Here is a 27,950-nt window from a genome sequence, read left to right as displayed (position 1 = left end):
TCACTGTCTCACCTTTTCCGGCGCTTTTTGCGAAGTGCTCGGCTCTTCCATTTCCAAGTGGCTGGAATCTGATAAAATGCTGGCTGCGGTAATGCTGTCGTCTGAATCCTCATTCTGAAGGGATGCTCGCTGCTCAGAGCTTTTAGTTTGAGTGTTGTGTATTTTAACACCTCTCTTTGAAAACAGGCTGCACAAGGGAAAGGGGACACAACAAACATGAAAATGTCATTGCATTCTAGAGAAACTGTTTAAAAAAATTAAACTAGAATGAAGGTATATTGATGATGAGAGTACCAGGAGTTTGATGCGCGCCACATTTGACCTGTGAGAAATTAATAGTGGCACACTCATACCAAGAGCTCGCATTACTAGTATTGAACACCGTTACATTGTCTAATAGTTAGGGAGTATATGAATAGGTTACAATGTTTGCATATTCCAATGGCACAAGAATCTGGGCTTTTTGCAGTGTTTGTTCAACCTGCTATCAACTTCAATCTCATGAAAGGCAAAATGTGGATTTGAATACCCACAGGGTGGAAAATTTCCCCCAACCTGGCCACATGCTAATGTGTATGTAATTTCATCCTGAAAGCTGCAGTTTATTAAAAATAAAACGTAAAACAAAGTAACACCATTGATAATTGATAGAAAACTGTATACAACACTTTGTAAGGTAGGACAGTGAACTCTGAATTTGGCCTTCAGTATATTGGTACTGCAAACGTTAGGATTTCTATTCAGCAATTTGCATTTATATTGCATAATTAACATCGAAAATTTTCCAAAACTCCCAAAAGAAGTACAGCAGATGCAATGACAAAAAAATTCCTACACTGAAAATCCCGATTGTTGGTATATTAGGCATTAAATAGTGCAGGGAGCAAGAGCAGATGGCTGCTGAAATGTGAGATTGCACACTAATGCTGCAACGTTGATTGCCTGCACTTCGAGAATCACAATTAAGCCACGGAAGCCTAAATCACATCCATGTAACATCCACACTCATGTAAAGAGAAGATATCCTAGGAAGTGAATAAGTGTTTCCCTTCTCTTTCTTGGTTTCTATATAACAATAGTCACATGTCACAGTCCAGATCACTGCAAGGCACAACACAGCAACAAGGCATGGTTTTGCTTCTCTGAAACTCTACACGGGTAGGTGGTGGAAAATCTGACTTTGCTGAGTTCCGGTCAGTCCTTACCTATTGAACAGAAATATAAAATAATATCCCCAACTCAGGAAAATTATCAAAAACAATAACTTTGGAGTCTTTACACATGTATGCACAACAACACAAACACATACTTTCATGTCACCTACATGGAAAGAGATTTGAGTTTTATAGACAATAGACAATAGGTGCTGGAGTAGGCCATTCGGCCCTTCGAGCCAGCACCACCATTCATTATGATCATGGCTGATCATCCACAATCAGTATCCTGTTCCTGCCTTATCCCCATAACCCTTGATTCCACTATCTTTAAGAGCTCTGTTTATCTCTTTCTTGAAAGCATCCAGAGAGTTGGCCTCCACTGCCTTCTGGGGAAGAGCATTCCATATATCCACCACTCTCTGGGTGAAGACATTTTTCCTCAACTCTGTTCTAAATGGCCTTCCCCTCATTTTTAAACTGTGTCGTCTGGTCCTGGACTCACCCATCAGCGGAAACATGCTTCCTGCCTCCACAGTGTCCAATCCCTTAATAATCTTATACGTCTCAATCAGATCCCCTCTCATCCTTCTAAACTCAAGTCTCCAAGTCCAGTCGCTCCAATCTTTCAACATATGATAGTCCCGCCATTCTGGGAATTGACCTTGAGAACCTACGCTGCACTCCCTCAATAGCAAGGATGTCCTTCCTCAAATTGGGAGACCAAAACTGCACACAATACTCCAGATGCAGTCTCACCAGGACCCTGTACAGCTGCAGAAGGACCTCTTTGCTCCTATACTCAATTCCTCTTGTTATGAAGGCCAGCATGCTATTAGCTTTCTTCACTACCTGCTGTACCTGCACGCTTGCTTTCATTGACTGATGTACAAGAACGCCTAGATCTCGTGTGCTTCTCCTTGACCGAACTTGACTCCATTGAGACAGTAATTTTGAGGTGGAGCTTCAAATGTGAGAAGCATGTCTGATAATTTTTCAACAGAAGATATTTCTGCTGCCTGCTGACCCACAAAGTAGAACACAAATCTGATTTTTCACTCAAAATTGTTAAACATTGCTAGTTTTCATTATACAGGCCCACAAATATGCAAATTTAATTCACTGTAACACTTTTTTTGCTTACTTGTCTCTCATAAACAAATTTATTCCGGTGAAATTTAGCCATGGTGCAGAAACTTCTCTGGACAAATGAGAATCGCTAGGCAATACCAAGCTCATCACAGGTCCACATTCTACACTCATGGTCATAGCAAAGAATCTCTATCAATCAGTCTACACGAGACACATGCACAAGGTGAGAATAACAGCACCACTCCTTGCATCATCTCAAATTACTCAAACAGTTACTAAAAATCTCACTCCAATGAAGCAATAATGACCACACATCAAATGTCTCTATTTGTCAAGGAACAGATGTAATTACCTTTCTGTCCATTCATCCCAATAATAAAGGAAATAATGAGATATTTGCGGTGCTTAACATGGGATACTTACCAGCTGAGGCGTTTAAACACACTCTTTTTGGGCTTTGGCGGTTTCTCGAGTTCAGAGGAGCTGCAGGGTGGCAAATAAACATTTTCAGACAAGATTCATTTAAAAAGAATCAGATGCTTTTGTTCAATATTCTTATTATTTATGGCAAAATCAATCATTTACATCGATTTGAAATTGCAGAATGATAATTTTGTTTGCAAAAGGCACGTGTTTTCAGGCAGGAGAACACTGAACATTACTTTGAGTAATGAGCGACAAAAGTTCTCACTGTAGGCACATCGATCTTTTCTGCTTTATGAACAGCAGATCAAGACAATAAGAGTTCTGAAGAAATGTCACCAGACCCGAAGGATAACTCTGCTTTCTTTCCACAGATGCTGCCAGACCTGCTGAATGTTTTCAGCAATTTCTCTTTGTGTTTTTGATTCCCAGCATCTGCGGTTCCTTTGCTTAATTTTTTACCAAGACGATAACCCCCTCAGTCTTTTTGCAGAACACGTGGAATTGAACAAAATGCTCGAACTTCTACAGCAGGTACAGAAAAAATTAACAAGGACTGGGCTTGAAAAAAGTTAACTGGAAAACATGAGAATCAAACTTCCAGTGCCGAAGGTGATACAATAGGTTGTAAAGTTATACAGGAGTTTCTCTGGGCCTCATCCACACTGTCATGTGAATGTACAGACAATGTCAAGCAATGAAAGGTAGTCATGAATCAGTCACTTCAGGTGACTAAAACACCACATGCCACATCTCGGAGGTAGTAAAATGAGGAGTATATCTCTTGACCAGACTTTCTGTTGCTGATATTTTCAGACAAACCGTCCGAAAATCAACCAAACTATCCGAGAGGTCCAAAAGAACTTTAAATATAACTTATGATCCATGCAAAGTGAATTTCGGTAACATTTTGTAATTACTGTTATAAATAAATACCATGTTTGAAGTTGGCCCAATACTGACTGTGCCACTGATGGAACTGACGATAATGCCAGGTGCTTGCTGCACATGGTCATCCATAGCCTGAGGATGGGCTTAATAGTGAGCTTTGATTTTCAAAGCAGGAATGTAAATTGCTACATCAGGTACATTTTAAATAAGAACTTCTGCCCATCAATTTATGAAGAAGCAAACTGTTTTCAAACAATGTAATTATTACAAAGCCTGCTCTGTCAAAACTAAAAAATAGTTTCAGTGATCTATAATCTGGTTCCTTAATCAACTCTGGTCCAGGAATGGCAAAGTGTTTTGTTTATCAGTTGGAGATTATTTTTGGTTGCATTATTAAAAATATACTGTGGCTATTTCGAGATGAGGGAATGATGTTTTTAGGCAACCATTGAAAGATACTTTAAAATGCTGACCAATTGTGTAGGGTTATTGTTAATTTTATGTTAGTAATAGGATTATGTGTTTGAAAAGAAATTGGAAGGAAAAGAAACATTTCTCAAAACTGGTACAATTTACATCTGGATTTGTAGGTGCACCCACAATAGGAGCTCTTGGACATGTTGCTAAAATTGGTCACTCATCAAGTTTTTTGCATTTTCCTGCAATCATTGGCTTAGTGATAGTATACTCTGCACTATTATATACCAATGAAACGCATTTTGATGCAACACAACAGAATTGATTCATTGAGCAACTGGCTTTATCCTCATCGGTCAGAATTCATTGTCAAAACTTTGAAACCAAGGAAAAGGAAGACAGTAAACAATCTGGCAGCTCACTAGCATTAAACAGCAATTATAACTAGAGAAGATTTCACACACAACCCTTAACTGTTTTACCTGCACACTCCTACAATACCAGTTACGTACTCGCTATCCTCACTTAAGTATTGTTGCATAAAGAACAAGTCTAGAAAATTCTCGTTTGGACGAAGGGTGTAAGATGAGCAAGCAAACTGCAGGGATTTGATACTCAAAATTATTTCATATTCCTGAAAGAACACAAATAAATAATGAGCTGTTAAGGCAAGTTTAAACTGCTATAATTGCTCCTGCTAAGTCCGAGTCCGTGGTATTTTGAACAGCATCGATAACTTTATTCAAAGTGCACAGTACATCATGTCACAAAAATATTTCTGCTTTGGAAATAAATGACACAAATGTGACTTTTCAAGGATAAATTTCTGTACAGATTATCCAGGATGGTTTCAGGACACTAATTCCAAAACAGCGCTTCAAAGATGGATTATTTTTAAAAAATGATTCACTTAAGAACCATAAGCTGATTTAGGGTGAAGACAAGAAATGTTATGAAAGATCGTTCATCCAAGCAAAAGGAAGTCTGCCAAGTACAAAATAAGTGGCTGATCTATAGTAACTGATACCAAGACAGACGGTGAAAATGTTGAGTTAATTTTTCAAATTTGCACCACCATGAAATTGAATGGACCATGAGCAGCTCGAAGTTACTGGACTATTTTCTTTCAACCACAGTGGCTTCTTGGTTGAATCTTGTCACAATTTCACATGTAAAAAGGGGCAGACTTTTCTAAGTCAAACTCTGACAACATGTTACTGCCAACTTGTAAAGTGCGTGCCAGTTGTCAACAGGTCAGTGAAAAGAAACACTTCACTACATCCACATCAGCTACTACAAATGGCGGGCCATTTGACAGATTACATTCCGAGCTGGTGAATTGGAGTCACACAGCGTTGGATGCCTATTTTAACACCCAGCTGATTTTACATCACATGGCCCAGTTTGGCAAATTCAGCATCAGCTGCTTCTGATCGGAACTTATTCTATTCATAGGGACCTCAAGTTACAGCTCTGTAAGCAAAATTTCATTGTTTGCCATAAGGTCAAATTCCACTCAAATTAATATTCTCAGGTTGCCTGCTGAATGTTGCAGTACAAGATGAAAATACAATCTGAGTGGGTTTCCTCTGGGTGCTCTGGTTTCCTCCCAAGGTCCAAAGATGTGCAAGATAGGTGGATTGCCCATGCTAAATTGCCCGTAGTGCCCAGGGATATTTTGGGGTTCAGTGAGTTAGACATGGGGAATGGGTCTGGGTGGGACCCTCTTCAGAGTGGCCCTATGAACTTGTTGGGCCGCATGGCCTGTTTCCACGCTACAGGGATTTGATGACACCCTCAACAGTAGCCGTGACAACAGGGATGTTTGAGAATTTGGTATTACCAAATTCAGAAATATGGAGTAAAAAATAGTGCCCAGTCAGTGAGAATCCAAACAGTTGTACTCCCTCAATTTCTGACATCCCATGACGAAATGATGCCTCTCATCTAAAGGAAAATACTGACTAATATGGAGAGATTGTTTACCCAGTGTCTTCAATAATGAAATAGCTTCCATGGCACTGAGATTAATTGAACAACATCCTCATTCACATAACACCTGGCATATCCTGTACGTGGCTGTGACTGCTCAAAGGCAAATTGCAGCACATTAGCAGCGCAAAAACAGGCCATTTGGCTGAACTGCTCCATGCTGATCTTTACACCTCTCCCACCTTGCTTCAAACTCTAAATATGCCGTTGTGTCCTTTCTGACATCTAACTTTCTCTCAAATACATCTGTGCTCATCCTCTCAACGAGTCCTGGTAGCAGCAGCTTCTGCAATCTGGCTGCTCTGAGCCACAAAGCATCTCCTGAATTCTTTATTGGATTTATTAGTGACCATATACATTTAGGATGCAGTTGTAGACCCCCGCTACACCCCCATCAAGCAAATAAAGCAGCACAAGATTGAAAGGCATGCTTCTCCCCTTTCATATAATTCCAAACATTTTGCACAGTGCAATTTTCAGTACTAACTTTTTGTCTCTTGTCAAAGTTGATCAAGCCATTCTGTAAGAGATAGACAAGGACAAAGAAAATTAGTTCAAATGTACAAAGGTCAAACAGTACTACAAGATCATGAAATTTAAAAGATCAGAAGTGAAATACAAGCTCTGTAAACTTGGTTCCATTTTAGTATATCGTCAAAGGCCAATCACAAATGATCTATCATACCACCAGGTCATATCTTGGACACTACATAGAGCCCTTTGCTCCAGTCAAGTAGATCAGTACCAAGCTGAAGACATTCTCAGCTGTTCAACTGCTCAATAGGCAGTGACATCCAGGTAACCAATTTACCTGTACAGAATAAAAATGATGTGCAATTTATCCAACCTTTTGGAAAACTAAACCCATATTCAATTAACTGCAAAGTGATTTGCATGTTCCATTGTTTACAAATTGTTTGATTCACAGTACAAAGGATCAAATTATTCTGGTTGGGATTATTAATCAAACTCATTTGTTTTTTTATTGCTTTGGTTCTCATCTACAAGCAGCTTGCAATGAAACCATAATAATAGCACTCATCAGCAAATAAGGAATCCAAATCTTGTAAGAGAGACTTACTGAATGGCAATTCGGGAAAGCCGAATCCAGCGCTGAAAATTCTGTTAAGAAAGTTCCCAGGTACGGCACAATTCCCTGAACGATATCCTAGAAAAAGAGAGTGAATTTGTTTAATCCATTGTGAACTCATTGTCCTATTTCTCAAAATTACTACTCCATGTCTTATTTATTCCCTTGATCATACAACTAACTCTATTTAGAATCAAAATTTAGGACTCAAAATTTTAGACAGTTATACAGTGGAATGCATAGTTAGATCTATAAAGGCCAGGCAAGTTCAACGTTTGATCCCTGATCTGTGAACTGGAAACCAAACTTGTGTAACCTCATCATTTGGAGATTGGAAATTTTCTACGTAATGTGCAATTTCGCTTGAAGATAAAAACAATTTACCTCACCAGATCTCCAAAACTTTGTCTCAACAAGTTTAAACGTCATTTTTTTCTAAACTCAAGAATATAATTCTTCTCAATGTCTTTTCATAGACACCTCTCTTACCCAAAGAAATAATTTAATGGTCTCAGACGGTGGGTTGGTTAAGAACCTAACAGCCTAGGAGATCTATCGGAATTGGCAAATTGGAACCAATATTGGGTTTGTGGCAGGAAGTAAATGCGATTTTTGAGGGGCTTTTCGGCAACTTGATGCTTTCATCCAGCAGCATACCAGAGGGTACAGTAATATTTCTTACTGTGCGTACATTAATGTTGAAAACACGAAAGCTCCAAGTATGAACAGCCGGTTCACAGATGACACAAGAATTGGACGGTTGTAAACAGCAAAAAGCCTTAGTCTCTCGGGTTACACATATGGGCTGGTTAGTAGGCTTGTACAGAGGCAAATAGAATTCAATCCAGAAAAGTGTGAGGTGAAGCATTTTGGGAGTCTAATAAGTCAGGACAATATATGTTCAATGAGATAATAAGATGTGGAGCTGGATGAACACAGCAGGCCAGGCAGCATCAGAGGAGCAGGAAAGTTGATGTTTTGGGTCTGGATGACAGAGGATCAGAAGGACCTTGGTGTGTGCATAAACATATTCTTGAAGGCAGGAGGACCTGTGGATAAGTTGAGAAAACATTGGATACTTGCCTGAATATAAGAGCAAAGAAGTAATGACGGAACTGTAAATAACATTAGTTGAGCCACAGCTGGAACAATGTGTGCAGAGAAACTAAGGCATTTTGCTACTGACTACCGCTCCAATTCTTGTGTCATCTGTGAACCTGCTGTTCATACTTGGAGCTTTTGTGTCTTGAACATTAATGTACTCACAGCAAGAACTATTGCGGTGCCCTGCACCATTGCCAAAGCACATTTGTGTAAGATGCTGCAAGATTAGCAAACCATGCACTGTCATTCACTGCATAATCTGGGAGAAAGCTTTATGGAAGTTATACAACTGTCCAATCATGAACTCACATTTTCCCCTGTATACCTACAGAATTTTGCACCACAAAAACAATCATCATACAGAGCACACATTTTTGATTACAAAAGCAAACCTACTTTTAGATTCAATCTAGATCAGAAAAATATGTTGAAATTCTGCACAGTGCACCAATCACAACACACAATAAACAAAGTGTGACAGCAGGGCAGTAGAAATTCTGGGGCAAAAATCTGGAAAGCAATGTAAAAAGATAGTTCACTGCAACTGGAACATTGAGCAGTTTGAAACATGGAGTGTCTGTCAAACTGACAACATGCGAGCATGATTACTGCATTTCTCCCTCTTCAAATACCAGCTTAAAAATGCTTCAATTCCATCTAAGAATGATTTAGAGAATAAGAAAACTTTGAATATTTTCTGAACTGGACAACTAGTTTGGTATGGTGGCACCAAAATATTTATATCTGACCAATTATTTTGTTCTTTTATCAAATTCAGGAGCAAAATGAGTGGACAAAGAGCATGATAAAAGGAGTGAGGAGGAATGGCTAGAAACTTGTCAGTTTTCGTCCACGCTAGTAAAACTAGATAGTTGATGTCTGAAATACTGAACGAACAAAGAGATATGAATATCTCTCCATTCCTACGCAGCAAATAGTTCTTACTGCGGAGAACAATAAAAGGAAGACATGGTAATTGAGTAAAAACACTTATGAGAACCAGTTAAATCTCTTAATGTTTTGCCTTGGCTTTTATTAATTACAAGGCCCTTGAAGTGTACAAAGCAAATGAAAAAGAAATTGGCAGATATCGCACTTTAGACATTGCTTCAGTTCAAATTTCCAAGATAATGAACACAGAGAAAGATAATCTATGAAGGCTGCATCACTGCAGCATAACCACATTAGATGTTGATTAAAACGTTAACTGCAATATCATCAGCAATTGTAAGAATCATGGCAAAACAATCTTGGATGACTTGAGCCAAGCCAGACCACCTGGACCGCAATACATATATTCCTGTTGCAGTACTGATTGACAGAATCTGTAAGCATTCAGTCACCAACTGAGTTCATTGCAGATATTTTACTGGAAACTATTGATCATGCCCTGAATATAGTCACACTGCGCCAAGTGCAACACCTTACCTCCATTAGCAGCTCTCTACTTGCTATAAAGTTATCTTCTTCATTATTTGAAAGGTCTTCAAATGTTGTCTTACTGCTCCTAGTCAAGAGAATGAGACACATTACTCTTGACAGAATAGAGTCAAGATAACAAACAGCTGATAAGGAACCTGACAAATAAGCAAGTAATACAGACAGTGAATGGCAGTGAAGCATTTTTACAATAAGTACAGTTATTTTAGCCAAATTGTTCAGAAATGTTTTGGCAATCTCTGGGGCAGGTAGAACTTGAACCCTGATTGTTGAAACCCAGGGATGGGGATACTGCCATTGTGCCGCAAAAGCTCTTGAGTGCAGTCGTTTTGGTGAATCTCATTGTAGCAAGAGAGATTTCATTCCCAAGCTGCCTACAAAAAACAACCATGATCAAATGGTCTGAGGCACACGAACATAAACTACAGGTGTGCACTTCAAAGTGTTATAGAGTGCTTTCTTGGGAGATTAAAATAATTGTTGTCTTTGTATTTTCGTATCCCACACAAACCTCTGGCTTATATCACCCCATCACAGCATATCCACAGGAAACTGTGTTACGTTCCATCCAACAGCAGATCAGTTTTTGAACACGATAGTTAAATATTTCGAGTTGCCAAACAGTTTTCTTTTTCCACTTAAACAAATTAACTCTTCGCTCCTTCGTGAAAGAATGAAAGATTCTGCCAATTAGCCAATTGTTACGATTGCACTGTAGCGCCTCTGGTAATCCTGTGAATGCACCGAGCGTGTGAAGATCACTTGGGCAAGTAAACCTGGAGGTCAAACCTGCAATTTCCTACCTCATATTTATTAAATAAAAATTACATGGCTCTTTCTGAACAATGACTTACTTTGACACGGCTGCCCAAGTCTTCTTCAAATTGAACACACTATTCAATTGCAATGCCGTAGAAATTGCATGCACTGACGAGAAATTCTGCAAAATCATACATTCCTGTCAGAGAAAAAAAGCCGTGAGTTCTGTGGAAAAATCAGTGACTCCCCATTACCCAACACCTCAGACTTTTTAAAAAGGTTCTATCAGAAAAATGTTAGCTGAGAAAATAACAGCATTAACAAACAAACTTTTTGAGGGAAAGAATTCCATGATTCTTGGCAACTCAAACCTTGATATTAGTTTTGTATCCCTCTGAGACAACCTTTTCAGTTCACTTGCTGCCAGCCTGTGACTGATTAGATATGATTACTGACACCAAAGGAGAGCTTAAAATGAGTAGGATTGAGACAGGGACATCTGAGTGGTAGAAGTGGCAAAGGTAGGGGGGTGGAGGCGGGGTAATCATCTTTGTTATATCCATCACATTTAGCTCATAAATGAATGATAGGTTGTATTATCTGACAGAATAGGAGGGCAGGACCAGTCACGTGAGATACTCATTCGAGGGAAAACAGACGAATCAGGAAATTGGGTCTACTTTTATGAGTCACTACGTTATTGATACTGAGTTAACTAATCTTACCTAGATTAGCAGCTGAATGTCCTTCATCTGTTTCCACCACCAACCCCCCCCCCCCAACCTGTTGGAGGTAGGGACAAAACTGGATCAAATCAAACCTCCCAAATGTGTACTTTGGGGTGTGGTGGAGATGAGGAGGAAGCCTGCGAGTGTTTGTTATCAGGTCTCAAAGCCACTTCTGCTTGGGGAGGAAGGCCAGGGAGGTGCAGGGTAATCACACCATTTGGGATTTCTTTGAAGGTGCGTCAATTGGCATAATCATAAGAGCCTTATCTGATTAAGGCCAGCAGGTAGGTTCTCAAGCCCAGAGTCTTCTGGCTTCAGGGAAATAAAGCTGCTGCAGTAAAATGGAAGTAATGGAGGGCACTTCAACATGGAAGCCACTCCTTGTCAACTGTTGTAAAAACTCAAAATCAGAACTAGAAAAGTCAGCCAAGTGATCAAAGTAAGGTGGTGATTCCTCTTCAGAATAGCCTTTCATCCATGTCTACAACTGGGTGTCAGCCTACATTCGGTTGAACTGCTCCATATTGTAAAACTGGAGACAGACTTTCAAATCCCCATCAAGGTCCCATTAATGCCTCAAGACTGTTAACGAGTCAAAACTGATGCAGGCAGTGTTGCCAAGACCCAAACCAGACTTCTCTAAATTAGCTGGCAACAGAATTATTGTGAACTTTCATTCCAAACCTTAGTAATCAATGAATATTTTGTTGTCACGTGTATACGGGAAAATACATTGAAAGTACAGTTTTGTTGCAAAATCCAGTGCAATTTAGGATTACAAAATCAGTAAGAATCAATTACTTCCTTTACTTAATTAGTTAATTACTCGGTTCCTATCCTGATCCTTTCCAAATGTACGAGTGGGAATGCCACATGTTGGCGACAAGTACAAACCTGGTATCAGATCTGACAGCCCTTCCTCACTCTTTTACCGATTGCTGACTAACATGCTGAGACAAATTCCTTTGGCAAACACATAAGAAACAGACAACCAGGCAAGTTACTGAAGTGCCGTCATGTAGGCATACAGAATGCAGAACATTGGGAATAAAATGTACACTATTTCGTAGACTGATTACAGCTTGGAAGGGAGGCAAATAACACTATGTAATGCCCAATAACTAACTTCATTTTTGAAGGGCCAGTAAAAATCTGAAATCAGTTTGCCTTTTTTATCCACATAAATATTTTTGATGAGAAAAAAATACATTAATACTTCAATGCAACTGTAAACTGAGGCAAGAACTATGAGCAGCCAGCACGACAGAAATTATGAATGCTAGGATTTTCCATGAAGCATTCAACTCTTATTCAGAAAAGTATTCTGCTTGCCAGTTCAAGAGGCTTTCAAACCTTGGACATATCAACACATAGTGTTAATGGCTTGCTCTCTTCCACCATGGTTGTTTCATGCACTGTGGACTTTAACATGTCACAAAGGCTAAAAACCAATAAAGAATAGTGTACCTGGGCAACATCAATCCATTTCTCAATGATTTTAGCCCTCTGCCGTGGTTTCAGCTGTTGAGGTCTTAATATGGTGCTGGTGACACATTTTGTAACATTATTGAACTGTGTAATGGTGGCCTGGACGGTTGATACCAGATGCTGTTTTTCTTCCTTCCCTCGTTGAGACCAGATGGACCCTAAACATTGGCTGGGCACAAGTTTCCGAAAAAGATCCTGATCAAAAATAAAAAGGAAACAAAGGGTAAAGGTATCAGTCGTGCCATGTTTTTAGCAATGAACAACAAACAAGATTTGTCCGTCCATGGGTACATTCGTCCTGCTAGTTTGCAATTGTACATTAAAACTGCGTGCTATATTGTCAACGACTGGCTACATAATACTCACATTGATGCACAAGCGCACATTGGCTATTCAGACAGATCAAAACCCTCGAATTTTCAGTCATCTGCTTCCTATTTGTAGGTTAGATTTAAAATCACTGGTTATCTCCACCCAACTCCGACTGGGCTCCACGCACACCATCATGCATGGCTCTGCTGGCAATAGTCACTGCTACAGATGCTCAGCCCTGGTGGCCCACAGGCTAGACAGGCTGGGCATCAGTATAGCAGCCCTGCATCATGTCTACTTCTCGCACCAAGGCAGGTTGACAGAACACAATGGCAGCCTGGCCCTCTGTTGGTTCAACAGATCTCAATGTCAACACTTCCCCACTGTTGGTTTCATGCTGAACACGAATATTGCCAAACGTCCAAGCTTGTCAACTGGCCATTCAGATTACATTGTGTCCTTCTGTCTCCGTCTTCAAGATGAGCAACTCCCATCAACAATTATGCCCCAACAGTGAAAGTTAACACAGCTGGCAAATAGTTCCTTCAGATCCCCGTAAACTCATTCAGAATGGAGAAATTTGTCAGTCTCGTCACTTTCAAAGCCAGAGTTGGCTGTGACAGGTTGGAATAGAATGGAATGCTCAGAAACCATCGAGTGGGAAACTGTTGCATGTTTATGCAAGCATGGTGGGCTCTCACTTTTAACAGTCTGATCACGTCACAATGATGTCATCGATCATTTCTGGCAAGGAATAGCTTAGGGTAACCCTGCTGTCTCGACAGCAAACTACATAATAAAACTCCTGCTGTTTAATGCTTCAGCCCCCTGCACCTGTGCAGTAAAGGAAAAAAAAAAGAACTGGCAATGAGGATCAAAAAAAACCGCTTTGAGATTCATCAGGTCAAACCACTGATTTGAAAAAAGACTCTCAGCCCTCACTGCAGATCTCTATGATTCAACAAAAGAAAAGCAGCTACATTCCTCGACAGACACCCAACGAGGTTGTTGCCCACCAAAAATGGCTGCTGTCATCATTATGTCACATGATTAGACTCTAAATGCCAGTCGGTATATACATACACATATGCAACAGAAACTGCAGTGAAAACAGACAGTTACCTTTGGAACTCTGTGCAGAAAAGCAGCTGCCCCTTAACAAACTGAGATAACAAAGTGTGGAGTTGGAGGAACACAGCAGGCCAAGCAGCATCTTAGGAGCAACTGTGCTCACCCAGCTCTGCACTTTGTTATCTCGGGTTCTTCAGCATCTGCAGTTCCCATTATCTCTTATCCCATAACCAAAACCAACTTTTGACAAAGTGGTCACTTCCAGATGAGATCGCTGCACCCCTGTTCTGAACACTAACATATGCTTGGGATTTTTGAGACCTAGAGGACTACTTACATTCTAGAGTCACACCCAATGCTGACATACAGACCACTGAACTTCCACTTCAAGCCTAAGCCTATGACCAGACTTTGACATAACTCAAATTTTGATTCAGCAACTACGAGTCTCATTTTTTAGAGGTAGACATCAAGCCACCTTGCAGACGAGACTGGAATACCCTGTGGCTGATTCCACTCCAGAAGATTCTGGGAAAACAACAAAATTGCCATCCTGGATACTTCAAACAAAATCACTGGACTCTTGAAGAAACAGTGACTGTTATGATGAAACAATTAAACTTTTACCCTGAAATACTATTCATTTTGTAAAGGTTCAACACTAAGTTACAAAGGATTTTCAGTGCTCTCTCAGGTCACTTATTTCACATGACGTTCATTCAAAACAAATGACAAGTGCTGAAGTATTAGTTGGCAGGTATTTCAAGCGAGATACTGAAGTTACACGTCAAACAACACATTTTAACATCTTGGAAGACTGCATTTTGAAGGGAATTCAGTTATAACGACTGGTGGAGCAGTAATAGCATTAAACAACACAGAGAGATTCAGATGCCTACTGCTGACTGAAATATCTTATTCAGAATGACTGGGCCCCAGATTCCTGTTTACTCACAGCATCCATAAAAGTCAGCTGCTCTGCAATGAAGCGTGATGGGTAGGACAGGAGCTTTTCGTCAACTTGTTCGATGGTTTGGTCGTGTTCTTCTCCAATATAGAATCTAACTCTTCTACGGTAGCCTTCTGTGCAAGTGAAGATAGACATTTATTTTGTGCCCAAAGTTCACATTGCTCTAAAATATCTCACAAACTTGTGAATAGAAGTCATGCATTGGTTTACAATAGTTATCTAATATTCATACTTCGAAATCTAGATTTGGTGAAATTAATATGATATTGCACTGAAATCCTCTTGTTGGGAGCATCTCAATTGCAAAAGAAATTGTATTTAATGACAGATTCCCATCCCAATTTCTAGCTTTAGGAAATCTTCCGAATCACAATCTATTGTTTCACAATAACTTGCAAACTTATTACATCAGATTATAAAATAAAATGTCATTGACGGCAACAGTTCAAAAGGAAATTGTCCAGAAAGTCGTATTACATGCTGCTGGGTCTTAGCGGACCATATTAGAGTATCAAATCTATGCAGAATTTGGTCTCGTACATCATGTAGTACAGGGGTAATCATTCAGCAATAATTTTAATTAACTTCGTTTACCCAAAAATTTGGAAGTAATTTTGAAGCTTGTCAAAGGAAACCAAAATGAACTAAATCCTGAGACAGAGGGGCAAGCCGCACACAAACTTGTAGGGAGGCACCCTGAATTAAAACCACATTTTTGCAACATAATTATAAATCTTACTGAACATCTCTTTCTCCGCTGTTTCCTCCGCCAAAAACCGACTCAGGAGTTTCTGGGCCCGATGTTCAGCATCTGACCCCGGCACTGTCTGGTTCAAGTAGCAAAGTACCTTCCGGAGACAAGAGTAAGTTGGAACTTGACGAAAGTCTTCGGCAGACTCCTCCAGCCAGATTTCAAGAATTTCAGGTATAGCACTGGAAATAAAGTCAGAGTTTATATCTGTTTATCGGGGAAGCAAAACGTGTGGGAAAAAAGCTTCTAATTCTACAAATGTAAATGCAATAGATTAAAGTTGGAATATGGGGTCATCGTGCTCACACAGGAGATGAGCTGCCATCTTGGGCTGCTGCAGTGCACATGGCAATGGTGATCCTGCTGTGCCATCAGAGGGGGGCTGTGTGGCACTTTGACCCAATGATGAAGAAATGACTGTCCAAGTTCGAATTACGCTGGCCATGGATGGAAACTGCAAGTTGGCCATGTTTCCAAGTTTTCTTCTAGGTAGATTGCACAAGTAAGCTTAAGGCTCACGTATAAAGTGATTTCACATGTGTCTGAGGTTACTTATTACACCAGCAGGACCTCTTGGTGTTTAGAGTTTGCTAGTAAAGAGAAAGTGAGCTTTAACAAAAAATCTTCTTTATAAAAGTCAAATGGGACAAATCAGATGAACAAAGAAAAACACAAGGATAATGATGATTTGTTTGGCTTTGTTCTGGGAGTTGCATTGCCAGCAGTTGGATACCTCGGTAACATGGATAAATTGGGTCCAGCTGAGGATGAATAATGAAATACTCCAACATAGTCAGCTTTCAATTCACTTATTTTAACTGCCTGCCTGGCTAATACTGAGAGGCCGCGTAGCATTATTTCACAGGTAAATCAATGGTTACTTTTTTGCAACAAGACGTCAGCGGCACAGAGAAGTCATCACACCACTGAAATCGAACCCTTTGCACAGAAAAACTCCCCAGGGCACTTCACAGCAGATTAACCATTCAAAAACTGACAAAGGAGGAGATATTCAAACAGGTGTCCAAACATTTGGTCATAGTGACTCTTCATGAGTTTCTTAAAGGCGAGAGATGGTGATGTCTAGAGGAAGAAACTATACATCTGCAGGAAGAAGCACTAACGGTGGTGGGCTGATGAAAAAAATAAGAAGTACACAGCACACTGGACGTGGCAGAACAGAAATGTACCAAGCAAAGTTTGGGACTTAAAATAATTCCAGACAAAAGCAAAATAAGAACGTGAAAGGATGTGAACACAAGAATTGAAAGTTTTTTTCGAAAAAAAATCTAAAGTTCAGACATTGGTCAACCGAGAGACAACGTGGGCCAGCATGGACTGAGTTGCAGCTATGGTCTATGATGCAATAGGCAGAAGAAACCTTTGATGTTCCAAAGACTCCAAAAAGTAAACATTTGTTTGATTGGCATCCCCAATTTACATGGAATATTTTACACTGAAAGTGCTGTTCTAGTTTTTAATTTGGAATTTCCTTATCTGCAGCCCTACACTGAAACAGATGATCACTTATTTGAGTCCGTTCATAATAGATCATTACAGCACAGAAATTATATGATGTGAGACATTACACACAGACATTGGGGCTTCACTCAGACTTTAACAGCTCCATTCCTGTTAAACAGTGGTTGGTGTAGGAAGTGCTAGGCAGCCATAGTGCCATATGCAGCAATAGCCTCTTGTTGTTTGAGAAAGATATACGACTTAGAAATAGTTTACACTGGAGGGACTATTTTGACTTCATCTGCTTTCAGGTCAGTTGGCATAGGTCGTACTCTTTTGCAATGATTCAAAAACACAGCTGGCCCACACTGCTAAGATGCTGAATGATATTAACTAGTGAACATGGCAAATTATGAAATGAAGTGACTCATTTTTGGAAATGTCAAGAGATTGTTTTTCAGTGAGGTCAGAAGAATTATGAAAAGCTTGATAAAAGGTGAAGTTTTTAATCAGCTTTTTAAAAAATGGAGAAAAGCATACTGTGCATTTCAGATTTTAGAGTCTAAACAGCTGAAGCCATGGCTGGTAACAACAGGACAAACATAATCTGGGAGAGGCAAAAAAGTGAAACTGGACAGGAAAAAAGAGAAACGTCTGAAGTGGACACAAGGAAATTGCAGAGATGGAGGGACAAGGCTGTGGAAATGTTATTTGTTATGTTACCTCTCGGAAACAGTGACTAACTGAAACACACTGGAAATGTGACTTAAGGAAGTTGCCTGGGCTCATTTGGTCCTGAATCTTTCAGAAATGCTTCGATCACATTACAAACACTCGAACAGTAACCCTCCAAAAATATATAGAAAGAAAAATCAATTCAAAAGATCACAAAACCAAAAAATTCCATATCCTACTGAAAGCCTTCGTGGCTGGGAAATAGGTTGCTGAGCTAAAGAGCCTCTACCCTGCTGACAATATGGTAGAACTTAATTAGTACTGTGCAGAGTCCAAAATTTGACCCAAAACACTTTTCTGTCGTCCCACTAGAATTAAAGTCTCTGTTTCCAATAGATTCATTAACAAGTTACTACATCCCTACCGAGTAATCTGAAGCCTCTAATCAGCTGCAGTGTACAACATCATTTCATTTAATTACTCATTATCATCCTTCCACCATCTAAAAGGATCATTTCCTAAAGCGAGCACAACATAAACTTAGATTGCAATGGCACTGGAGAGAAGTGTATTCTTAAAGTATTAGAGTCTTCCAGAATTGAAATAATTATGTACAGGTGCACTTTTGTCTTTCTTTTCAATTCTGGCCACTTGCGCATCTGAGATTAATTGTTTCATCGATGACAACTTCACTGGATATGTTCCTGCCACTTCTGCTCTCACTCAAGATGTTCCTTTAAAACCATGTTTTGACCATGCTTTTACTCAACCCCCAAAATATCTGTGTTTTCTTCAATGTCAAACTGACAGGTTGTAAGCTACTATTCTGTAGAAAACAAAAATGATATTTTTCTACATTACTCAACCCAAAAAACTTGAATTCAAAAGGAGATTAACATACCAAATAACATGCCAAACCAGCACATTACTTTCATGAGGATTACACTGTCCTCAATCGGGGATCAGGATAATTTAGGTTCCTTCATACACTTCATCCCTATATGTCTCTTGAGACATTAGTACAGGAATATTGTGAAATTAATCAGGACCAATTTGGTATCCACAATTAGCTGTGTTCATCCAGACATGAATAGCTAGGTGTTGGAGAAAAATGTCCAGATAACCACCAAGCCCTGTGGCTTAGATTTCTAAAACTTTGTTTCATTTACCCAAAAAGCCAACTGGGTGGGTTAGAGTGAATAGCAATGCACAAGGCATCCCAACTGTGTTCTGAGTTAGTAGGTACTGCTGATGCTGGAGTCTGAGATAACAAGGTGTGGAACTGGATGAACACAGCAGGCTAGGGGCTCAGGAAAGCTGGCATTTCAGGTCTGGACCATTCTTCAGAAAATTTCTGGTGGAGGGCCCAGACCCGAAACATCAGTTTTCCTGCTCCTCTGATGCTGCCTGGCCAACTGTGTCCTATTTGTTTGATTAACAAGAGGGATTTTTCCTTTGCTGCATTTTTCATAAATTGTTTGAGCTTTCTTTCAAACTTCAGTGCAGCCCAGTTGTGAACGCTTGCTATTGCATCTGAAGTAAAAATATTCCCTGAAAATCCTCACTCCCTCAAATTGACCATTTTTCTCAATGCAATACTGCAAAAATTTGCCTTTGTATTTGCTCACAAGTAATTTATCTGTGCTGGGCCCTTCAGGCATTGGCTTTCTTGATTATAAAAATGACAAACAATATCAACTCAAGAAAACAAAATAAATGAATAAACAAACCATGTACAAAAGAAAATAAATCACTGTATATATAAAGATAAGAATTTCAAACTTTAAAGTCCCCAAGTCCAGTCCAGCACTCAAATCTATTGGATAAGTGTTCTTTTGTCTTAATCAAAAAACACAGAGTTTAATCGAACGGCCAGACAAACCAGAATAATCCCATCTTTAACCCCATGCTGCCAAAGTGACATGCAGGGCAGCATGGTGGCTCAGTGGTTAGCACTGCCACCTCACAGCTCCAGGGTCCCGGGTTTGATTCCAGCCTTGGGCGACTGTCTGTGAGGAGTTTGCACATTCTCCCCATGTCTGAGTGAGTTTCCTCCAAGTGATCCAGTTTCCTCCCACAGTCCAAAGATGTGCAGGCTGGGTGGATCAGCCGTGTGCTAAATTGCCCTTCGTGTTCGGGGAATGGGTCTGAGTGGGATGCTTCAAGGAACAGTGTGGACCTGTTGGGCCGAAGGGCCTGTTTACACACTGTAGGTAATCTAATCTTATTCAGAGCAGTAAAACAACCTCAGCTATCTGGTATAGCTCAAAAATAACTAGAATTCCAGCTGGAGATGCATTTGTGCGATGCTTTCTACAGTCAAATATCTTTGAAAGCACTTCGTTGGCAAACTTCAAACATGAAAAATGATTTCATGAGATTATTTGGATTTCATAGATTCAGGAAGTATTAATTCAAGATCGATTATGTGCAAAACGTACAACAGCAGCATGGAGTCGGAGGGCTACCAAAGTCAGGACACCACAAACAAACCACTTGCCAAGTATCTGACTGCTCTAGATAGCGGTATAATTCGGTTTCAACTATTCACAGGAAGTTTGCAGGATAACTTCTAATAAAGTGGTGTGAAGAGGAAAACCATTCCTGCAATAATGCATCATTATCACAAACTAGATTAATGACAATCTGAGATAAACAACCCCAAAAGCGTGATCATGTAGGACAAACAATTCCAAAAGACAAAGAATTTTGGATGATTTACACTGAAAAATATTAACAAGCCAATCTCTAGGAATAATGCAATCATTGGACATGCAAGGCAAGCAGCTTCTTTAATGCAAAAACAGAGTTAACATTTTGGGTCCAGCGACCCTCCCTCAGAACTGGAAGGGTCACCCAGACCTGAAACATTAACTCTGTTCTTACCGTCACAGATGTTGCCAGAAATGCTGAGCTTTTCCAACAACTTTGTTTTTGTCCCTGAGTTGCAGTGTCCGTGATTCTTTCAGTTATTATTTAGCTTCTTGAATGTGATTGTTATGGGTTGGAGTGCCGTTTGCCATCCTGTTTTGGGTGCCTTATATATTCATGACAAAGGCTCTACATTATTTTACAGGTCTTTCTGGCTCTCCAGCAATTCTTCTCACATTCTTAAATTTCACATTGAAAATACAATTTCACTGCATGTCAAATCAAACTTACATTTTCATTAGTGTTTCCTTTTCTGCAGGACTGAAATTATATTCTTCTAGAAAGCTTGATCTGTTGAAGTCTATGCTTCTGCGATTTATCATAAACCACAAAAGAAAAAGCAAATTGAGATGGTGTTTAGGTCTACAATTGGTTGCCAGCCGTAAAATAAAAAAATGAAGTCTCAAAATTCAGCATCCCAAGCTGTGATCAGCTAACTTTATGAAACAAGGTCACACTCTAAATGTAAAACTGCATAAAATAGTGAATACGTTCTTTAAATTTCCTCAGGAAGTTTACCAGAAATGCCCTTGAGGGCCAAAGCAGCTCGCCAGCAGTGGTGGCGGCTGGTGGTAACAGGGGAAAGGAGCAGGTGCAAGGAGTGAAGCCACTTCTTCAATAGCTTACATTTGCTACTAGTCCAGAAATTTCAGTCTGAGATAAACTCAACACCTTCACACGCAACTGCTGCTTGTACTTTGTATTGCTTGTTCCTCAGAATTAGGGAGAGAATAGGAAAAAAACTCAGAAGCTGTTTCTTCATCAATGTGCCATGATCTGGAATGATATCTGTGTATTTGTTTCTGTGGTATGTGTTACAGAGTCATACAGCATGGAAACATCGCTGCCTTCATGAAGAGATTTCTGATTATCCAGCCTATGGCCACCAGCTCTCCAGCCATTCCCTTTATACACTACTGTATTGCAAATGAAGCATAACATGGTCACATTTTGGATCAAACTCACTTCTTGACTGTCGCTCCCTTTTCTGGTGAACTTAAATTCTGAATTTCATCAGAATTCGGACCGTGTTCAGACTCGACGCTTTCACAGCTGCAACTGAACATGAAGAACAATTTAAAACACCTCAAGCAAACCCTTTTATCTTCAGTTAAATCCATTAAAATACCCATGAAAATTAAAGATTCAGAATTAGAAGCCTCCATCAGATGGTTTTATTAAACAGGTTACACACCAGATGGTGAAGATTTCTGAGTCAGCATAAAATGTTAGCCCATATGCTCCCCAAGTATTCTTGCTTGAGACTGGGATTACAGTTCCTGTGATGCTGTCCCACCAATAAGATGAATCTAGTTGCTGGATTTATCCACACACTTTTGAATATAAACATAGTACATGTTGTAATCCTCCACTCCTCTGATACCACCCCTGCATTCAAACAGCATTAGGTTGTTGTGCAAAGTGCCACTGCAGCCTCAAGCTATTTTTCTCTATCTCAGTATCCTCAGTTGTCTACAATTCACTTCCTTCTGAGTTACCAACACCAGGGACAACCAGCCGTTCTAATCAAAGCAGAAATTGCTGTAAAAGCTCAGTGGCTCAAATTACTCAAAAATATTAACTCTGCTTTCTCGCCACAGATGCTGCCAGACCTGCTTAGCTTTTCCAGCAATTTCCATTTTCGTTTCAGTTTTCCAGCATCTGCAGTTGTTTAATGTTCACATTTCTAAAATGCTGCCCAACCTCAGCTCATCCTTGTCTCAACTATTTACTTTTCATCGTGAATTGGACATCAACTTCTTCTGAATAGTATCGCAGCCAGGCCCTTACCTCTGTGAAGATTAAACAGTGATTTATGACCATTAGCCCCACTTTTGCGACCCTTTCACTGCTCACAATGGAGGATGACATTCGGATTCCCTTTTAACATTAGCTGCCAGCATCATTTAGTTCAACACTTCCCTTCTGAACTACTTATAATTAACTCGGTACACACTGGGGTCATCAATAATCCTCATCATTTGTACCATTTGCCACACTCTCCCGCTTGTGGGAACATTCTGACACTGTCACTAAACAACCTCCTGCTGTAAGACAGACTAATTGCAGTTTTGCCTAAACTTGTGTTCAAACTTACTTGCTGCAAACGCCTTCTTGCTCCTTTTGAAGTTGGACCTCCTCCAAATCAAAATTATTCTGGATTGTTCCTTCTTCTCTTCTGGAGCCAAAATAAATATCTTATGATATGGTGCTTCCTGAAATGATCCATGCCTGATATTTGATCGATAGTGTGTGTGTATGTGTGTGCACAATAATTATAGAAGTGGTAGTGCAGGTTGAAGATATCATCAGGATTCTGAACTTTAAAAATTGGAGCATTGTATGAAAAACAAATATGTTCTGACAAATCATTATAAAAAAAAACTCCTGATATGCCCTCAACTCTGGTATTTACCAACCACACTTCAGGAAGGGATTTGACAGGGTGCACAAAACATTCACAAAAAATATTACCAGAGATGACAAACTAGACAGCCCTGCGGAGAGCCTGAAGAAGCTCAGGCTGCTCTTGGAGAAAACTAAGAAGTGATTTCAAAAGTGTTCAAAATCATAAGGGATTTGGTTAGAATGGATAAGAACAATCGGTGCCTTGTGACAGAAGGCTTAAGGAGAAAAGGACACTGATTTAAGATGATCAGCAAAAAGAACCAATGGTGACAAGGAATTTTTTTTTTCAATAGCCTATTCAGGAACTGGAAAGCTCTGCCGAATAGTGTGGTGGATGCAGCTTCAATTGCGGTCTTCAAAAGTGAACTACAATTTTCGAAAGGAGAGGTTTCGCAGTATTACACAGTAAAAGGACTTAGGAGTGAACGTAGGCAAGTCCCTCTTTGAGAGCTGGTACAAACATTATTAAATCATTGTCTCTGGGCTATTACCATTCGATGGCTATACAACATTGCACAAACTGCTAGCTCCCCAGCTATATCCTACCGCTTTGTCATATTCTGAATAATGATTCATTTTGTCATGCATGCAATTAAACTTACTCAGCAATTATTTCGCTGGATCCTGAAGAAACACAACTTCCATTTTCCTCACCATTTGCACTGTCAACATTTCCAGAACTGCAATTGATCAAAGAGGACAAATTAAGTCATTTAGAACAGGCAAACTCGTCCAGAATTAAATCCAACCCAATTCAACAACAAAAAATCACAGCCTTGAGAGATGGATTGTTTTGACTTCCACAGGATGCCCACAGGCCTTCATATTGAGGCAGTGCTGGGGTGTGGGTTGGAAGAGACAGAGCAGGGCAATAAGGAGAGAAAACCATTTCTTCAGTATTTCACCCTTGTTGAAAGCCGTTTCTGGGCTATGCAATAACTTGATACTGAAAGACAAGCAAAATTTAATCTACCACTGAAAAGCTTTGAAAGCTTTATGCTAATTCAACATTATCCCATCTCTCAAAATAAGCCAAACATTGCAGAAGCAGTGAAGCAGTTGCTTCATGTGATTGCTATTGTCTGGATTGGTGCTCACTGCACTGCCATTTGGGGTATCTTCCTGAGGCAACCCTGACATAATCCTACAGCAAATCCCAACAGTTTCCTTTCACAGTATTAGATCCCAAATACCATACAACAGGTTTAATCTGTCGTCACATCAAATTTACTTGTCAATTACTCCTTCAGTTTCTGACAAACTTAGGTTTCCACCCACCACACAGTGTGACATGTCAATATTTTCACAGCTGCAACTGGTCACAAAACACCAAATAAATCATTTTACTTGTGCATATGATCACATTTTTAATTTCTGGCACTGTTATCAACATTGGGATTTGTGGCTGTGAGGGGGAGCCAGTGGGTAGATGAGGTGTAAAGATGTCAAATAAAGAACCTCTGCACTGGGACAGACAACAAACATCCCAAAAGAGAGGATTTAAGTTTAACTTCCTCATATCTGAAAAAGAAACTCAAGCTCTTTACAGACTATTGACAATTCAACCCTCACAAGCACAGCTTGTAACTCAAAGTTTGATTCAGAGCACTGATGTAGGAATTTGTCTTTGCTCAAATTCACTGAAGCTTAAGGTCAGATTAGTCACCATTGGCTGTTTTGCTGAAAAAAAAATCATTTTTCTATCCTGCTCCTTTAACAGTTCTGAGTTTCGTTAAAGATCTGGACAGAATAAGCTCAGGATTAATTCAAGGTCTCTGACTTGTGAAAGTGCCTGACTCCATGAATACACATGGCAAATGACCAAATTAGATAATTCAAAATGCAAATTATTCAATGGCAATATTGTATAGGAGAAATACCAAGGCTCGGACATGGGGAGCAGGTCACATTCTTAATTGATAACATATTTCTTCAAATGTTACGGACATTTGGAGGACACTTCAATGAACTTGGAGGAAGTTTGTAGGGAGGGTGCAGCTGAGCAGGAAGGAGGAACACAGAGAAGTGCTGAGGTGGGGTAGAGGAGATTAACTCATTTCTTTAGCAATTTTACCAGAGCCACATTGTCCAGAAATATAACCTCAATATTGATCTGAGAACAATTTCCCATCTAAGTGTTTTGGATGCTTCAATGGTGATGCTATTATTTCAGACAACTGTCTCTGTTATAAATTTTTGAGGGAGGCAGCCCAGCAGACACTTTAATGTGACTGCTATAGTCTGGAGTGGCACTCATTACATTGCAACAAAAATTTTGAAGAAATCAATGGTTCCCCATCATTCCCTTTTCACACTGCTGCATTCCAAATGAAGCAGAATTAAAACATATCAAAATTATTTCCGATCAACCTTGCTTCCTCATGGTTACACAGATGCCTGGCAAACTTTGATTCCTACCCACCCGACAATCTATACAGCCAAAATATCTGCAGCTGTTAAGTGCACATGAAGCACAAATTAAGAAAAGGATTTGCATCTACAACTGACTTGTAAACATTGAAAATAAATACTGAATCCCAAAATGCTCTGTATTTCAAGTCCCCATTAGGTCAAAGTCCACATGAATGACTACACTAGATGGCTTGCTTTCCAAATTTTCAGAGAAAATATGTAGGACACTCCAGTTACATCGGCTGGTGCATTTGAGGGGAGGTGGGAGGTTTCGCAGTTTAGCATTGTTGCAAGTTAGACCACCAAGGTCTGGATGTTGAGGGCCAATCAAATTTTCACTGAACATTTTAAAATGTTTTCTATGGATCAAAGGCTGAAATGTGTCATTGATTTAATTACTGGCAATGGCCTCGGAGGGAATAAAGCTGTTTCTTTAATGTGATTTTTATCGTCTCGAATGGTGACATAATCTTTCAAGAGCTACTATATTCACAGCAATTTCTTTTCATGGTATGTATTATGAATGAAGCACAGAAGGATGAAACTTACTTTGAAATGTCTGCAGTCGCTTTTGGTGAACTTGGTTCTTCATCTTTCTCAGAGTTTGGGCTGTCAAAGGTTTTAGACCTGCAATTCATTAAGACCATAAGACCATAAGACAGAGGAGCAGAAATTAGGCCATTCGGCCCATTGAGTCAGTTCTGCCATTCAGTCAGGATGATAAGTTCCTCAACACCATTCTCCTGCTTTCTCCCCATAACCCTTAATCCCCTTGATAATCTGTCTCAGTTTTAAATGTACTCAATGACCTGGCCCCTACAGCCTTCTGTGGCAGTGAATTTCACAGATTCAACACTCTCTGGCTGAAGAGGTTTCTCCAAATCTCCAATTGAAAAGATCTCCTCTTTATTCTAAAAGTGGGCCCTCGGGTCCTAGTCTCTCCTATCAATGAAAGCATCTTCCCAACATCCACTCTGTCCAGGCCATTCAGTATTCTAAAAGTTTCAATTAGATCACCCCTCATCCATCTAATCTCCAATGAGTATAGTCTCAGAGTCCTCAAACGTTCCTCATATTTTAAGCTTTCCATTCCCTGGACCATTCTCATGAACCTCCTCTGAACCCGTTCCAGGGACAGTGCATACACAACCTCAGTGACAATCAGCATTAACAGTTGGGCTGAGAAGGATGCTGATCTGCCATCCCTTTCACTGGACCAGCAGCTGTCAAAACTGATCCAAACCGTCAACTGGTGAGTAACGCCGGCAGCAATCTCTGTATTGGTCACCGCTGGAATCGGCCAAGGCCTCCAGGTTTCAGATCCAGCAGAAGGCCTGCAGCATGAACCACAAGCTTCCATCTAAAATTTCTTTTTACAACACTAAGAACAGAGCAAATATTAGAACAACAGCCAACTGTTTCTTTAATGTAAAAACAAACAAACTATGGACACCGGCAATCTGAAAGAAAGGCAGATGTTTCTGGAGAAACTCTACAGGTTTTGCAGCATCTACAGACAGAAAACAGAGTTCAAGTGAAGCCAGGTGACATTTCTTCAGAGGTGTGAAGTTCTAAACAGGGGAACCTTAACTCAAAGCGCCCACTCTGCTTTCTCTCCACAGATGCTGCTAAGTTTCGGGAGATAGCCTCTATGTAATGCTCCTGAAAATGCCAGACCTCCAGCAGCTGCCCTTCATATTTTTGTATTCCGATTAAAGCATCATTTCCTCACATATTGGATCAATACTTACTTTCTGATCTCAGCAACTGTCTTTGGAGGAATTGGATTTTCAAGCTCCTCACAACTCAGAATGTTATCATTGTTCCCGATGCTGAAATTAGTTGTGAAGAATGTCATTTTAAACAAATACTTGCACCCAGTAATTCTTAGCTCATCGGCAGTTTCCTTTGTATTCCTTGTACTCTGAATAAAGCAAAACCTTAACCACTTATTGTATTCAAACTTACTCTTTCATGACAGATTTTAGAGTGCAAGGTTTCCCATCTACCTTGTAGTTTGCACTTTCAGGTGATCTGCAAATGGTCCTAAAAGTGTTATCAAGTAAATTTGAGGAAACATCCACATCCACAAGAAAATTATCTCCATACACCTGAAAGACATTGAGTCGGCATTTTGTGCCATTGACAGCTTATTTTCTACCAACGGGTCAAGACGCAACTACAGAATATGGTCATTGGTCTCCCCGAAACCCCCAACGGTAGTTTGCAAGATAAGACCATGAGACTGGAGTGTGGAAGTAAAGAGAGAGAGAGAGAGAGGGAGAAGGATGCAACAAATCCATTTCTTCAACATTTTATATTTGTTGCAAAGTCTAAAAATATCTCAAACAAAGAGCTCCAGGCCCAAATACAGAAAGGC

At 39.9% G+C, this 27,950-nt stretch overlaps 1 protein-coding gene across 2 annotated transcripts; it reads right to left on the bottom strand.

Annotated features, from left to right (window-relative positions):
- Positions 1–133: 133 nt before the first annotated feature.
- LOC132208752 (ral guanine nucleotide dissociation stimulator-like 1) lies at positions 134–27,555 on the bottom strand. 2 transcript variants are annotated; one of them, XM_059644123.1, is made up of 14 exons: positions 26,120–27,555; positions 23,761–23,838; positions 22,848–22,928; positions 21,716–21,808; positions 20,981–21,058; positions 15,671–15,864; positions 14,917–15,044; positions 12,558–12,773; positions 10,458–10,561; positions 9,592–9,670; positions 7,051–7,137; positions 6,457–6,489; positions 2,670–2,729; positions 134–187 (listed from the first exon to the last, which is right to left on the bottom strand). In XM_059644123.1, exons 1-13 carry the CDS (start codon positions 26,215–26,217, stop codon positions 2,721–2,723), a joined length of 1,278 nt encoding a protein of 425 aa, XP_059500106.1. In that variant the 5' UTR covers positions 26,218–27,555; the 3' UTR covers positions 134–187; positions 2,670–2,720. The 2 variants fall into 2 exon arrangements, with proteins under 2 accessions (XP_059500106.1, XP_059500107.1); XM_059644124.1 differs by lacking the exon at positions 22,848–22,928 and having other exon boundaries at positions 26,120–27,554.
- Positions 27,556–27,950: the final 395 nt, after the last annotated feature.

The sequence above is a fragment of the Stegostoma tigrinum genome, unplaced genomic scaffold (genome assembly GCF_030684315.1).
Source record: "Stegostoma tigrinum isolate sSteTig4 unplaced genomic scaffold, sSteTig4.hap1 scaffold_53, whole genome shotgun sequence".
In the NCBI taxonomy this organism is placed as follows: domain Eukaryota; kingdom Metazoa; phylum Chordata; class Chondrichthyes; order Orectolobiformes; family Stegostomatidae; genus Stegostoma; species Stegostoma tigrinum.
This window is presented reverse-complemented; position numbering and strand designations above follow the sequence as displayed.

What these genes read in the sequence shown, in the direction of transcription:
- LOC132208752 (XM_059644123.1), bottom strand. Translation starts at nt 26,217, where the DNA reads ATGGTCTTAATGAATTGCAGGTCTAAAACCTTTGACAGCCCAAACTCT. An exon ending in AAGGGAGCGACAGTCAAGAA is followed by an intron (nt 21,059 to 21,715) that starts GTGAGTTTGATC and finishes GATAAATCGCAG; the next exon opens with AAGCATAGACTTCAACAGAT. An exon ending in AAGGAAACACTAATGAAAAT is followed by an intron (nt 15,865 to 20,980) that starts GTAAGTTTGATT and finishes CTTTATTTCCAG; the next exon opens with TGCTATACCTGAAATTCTTG.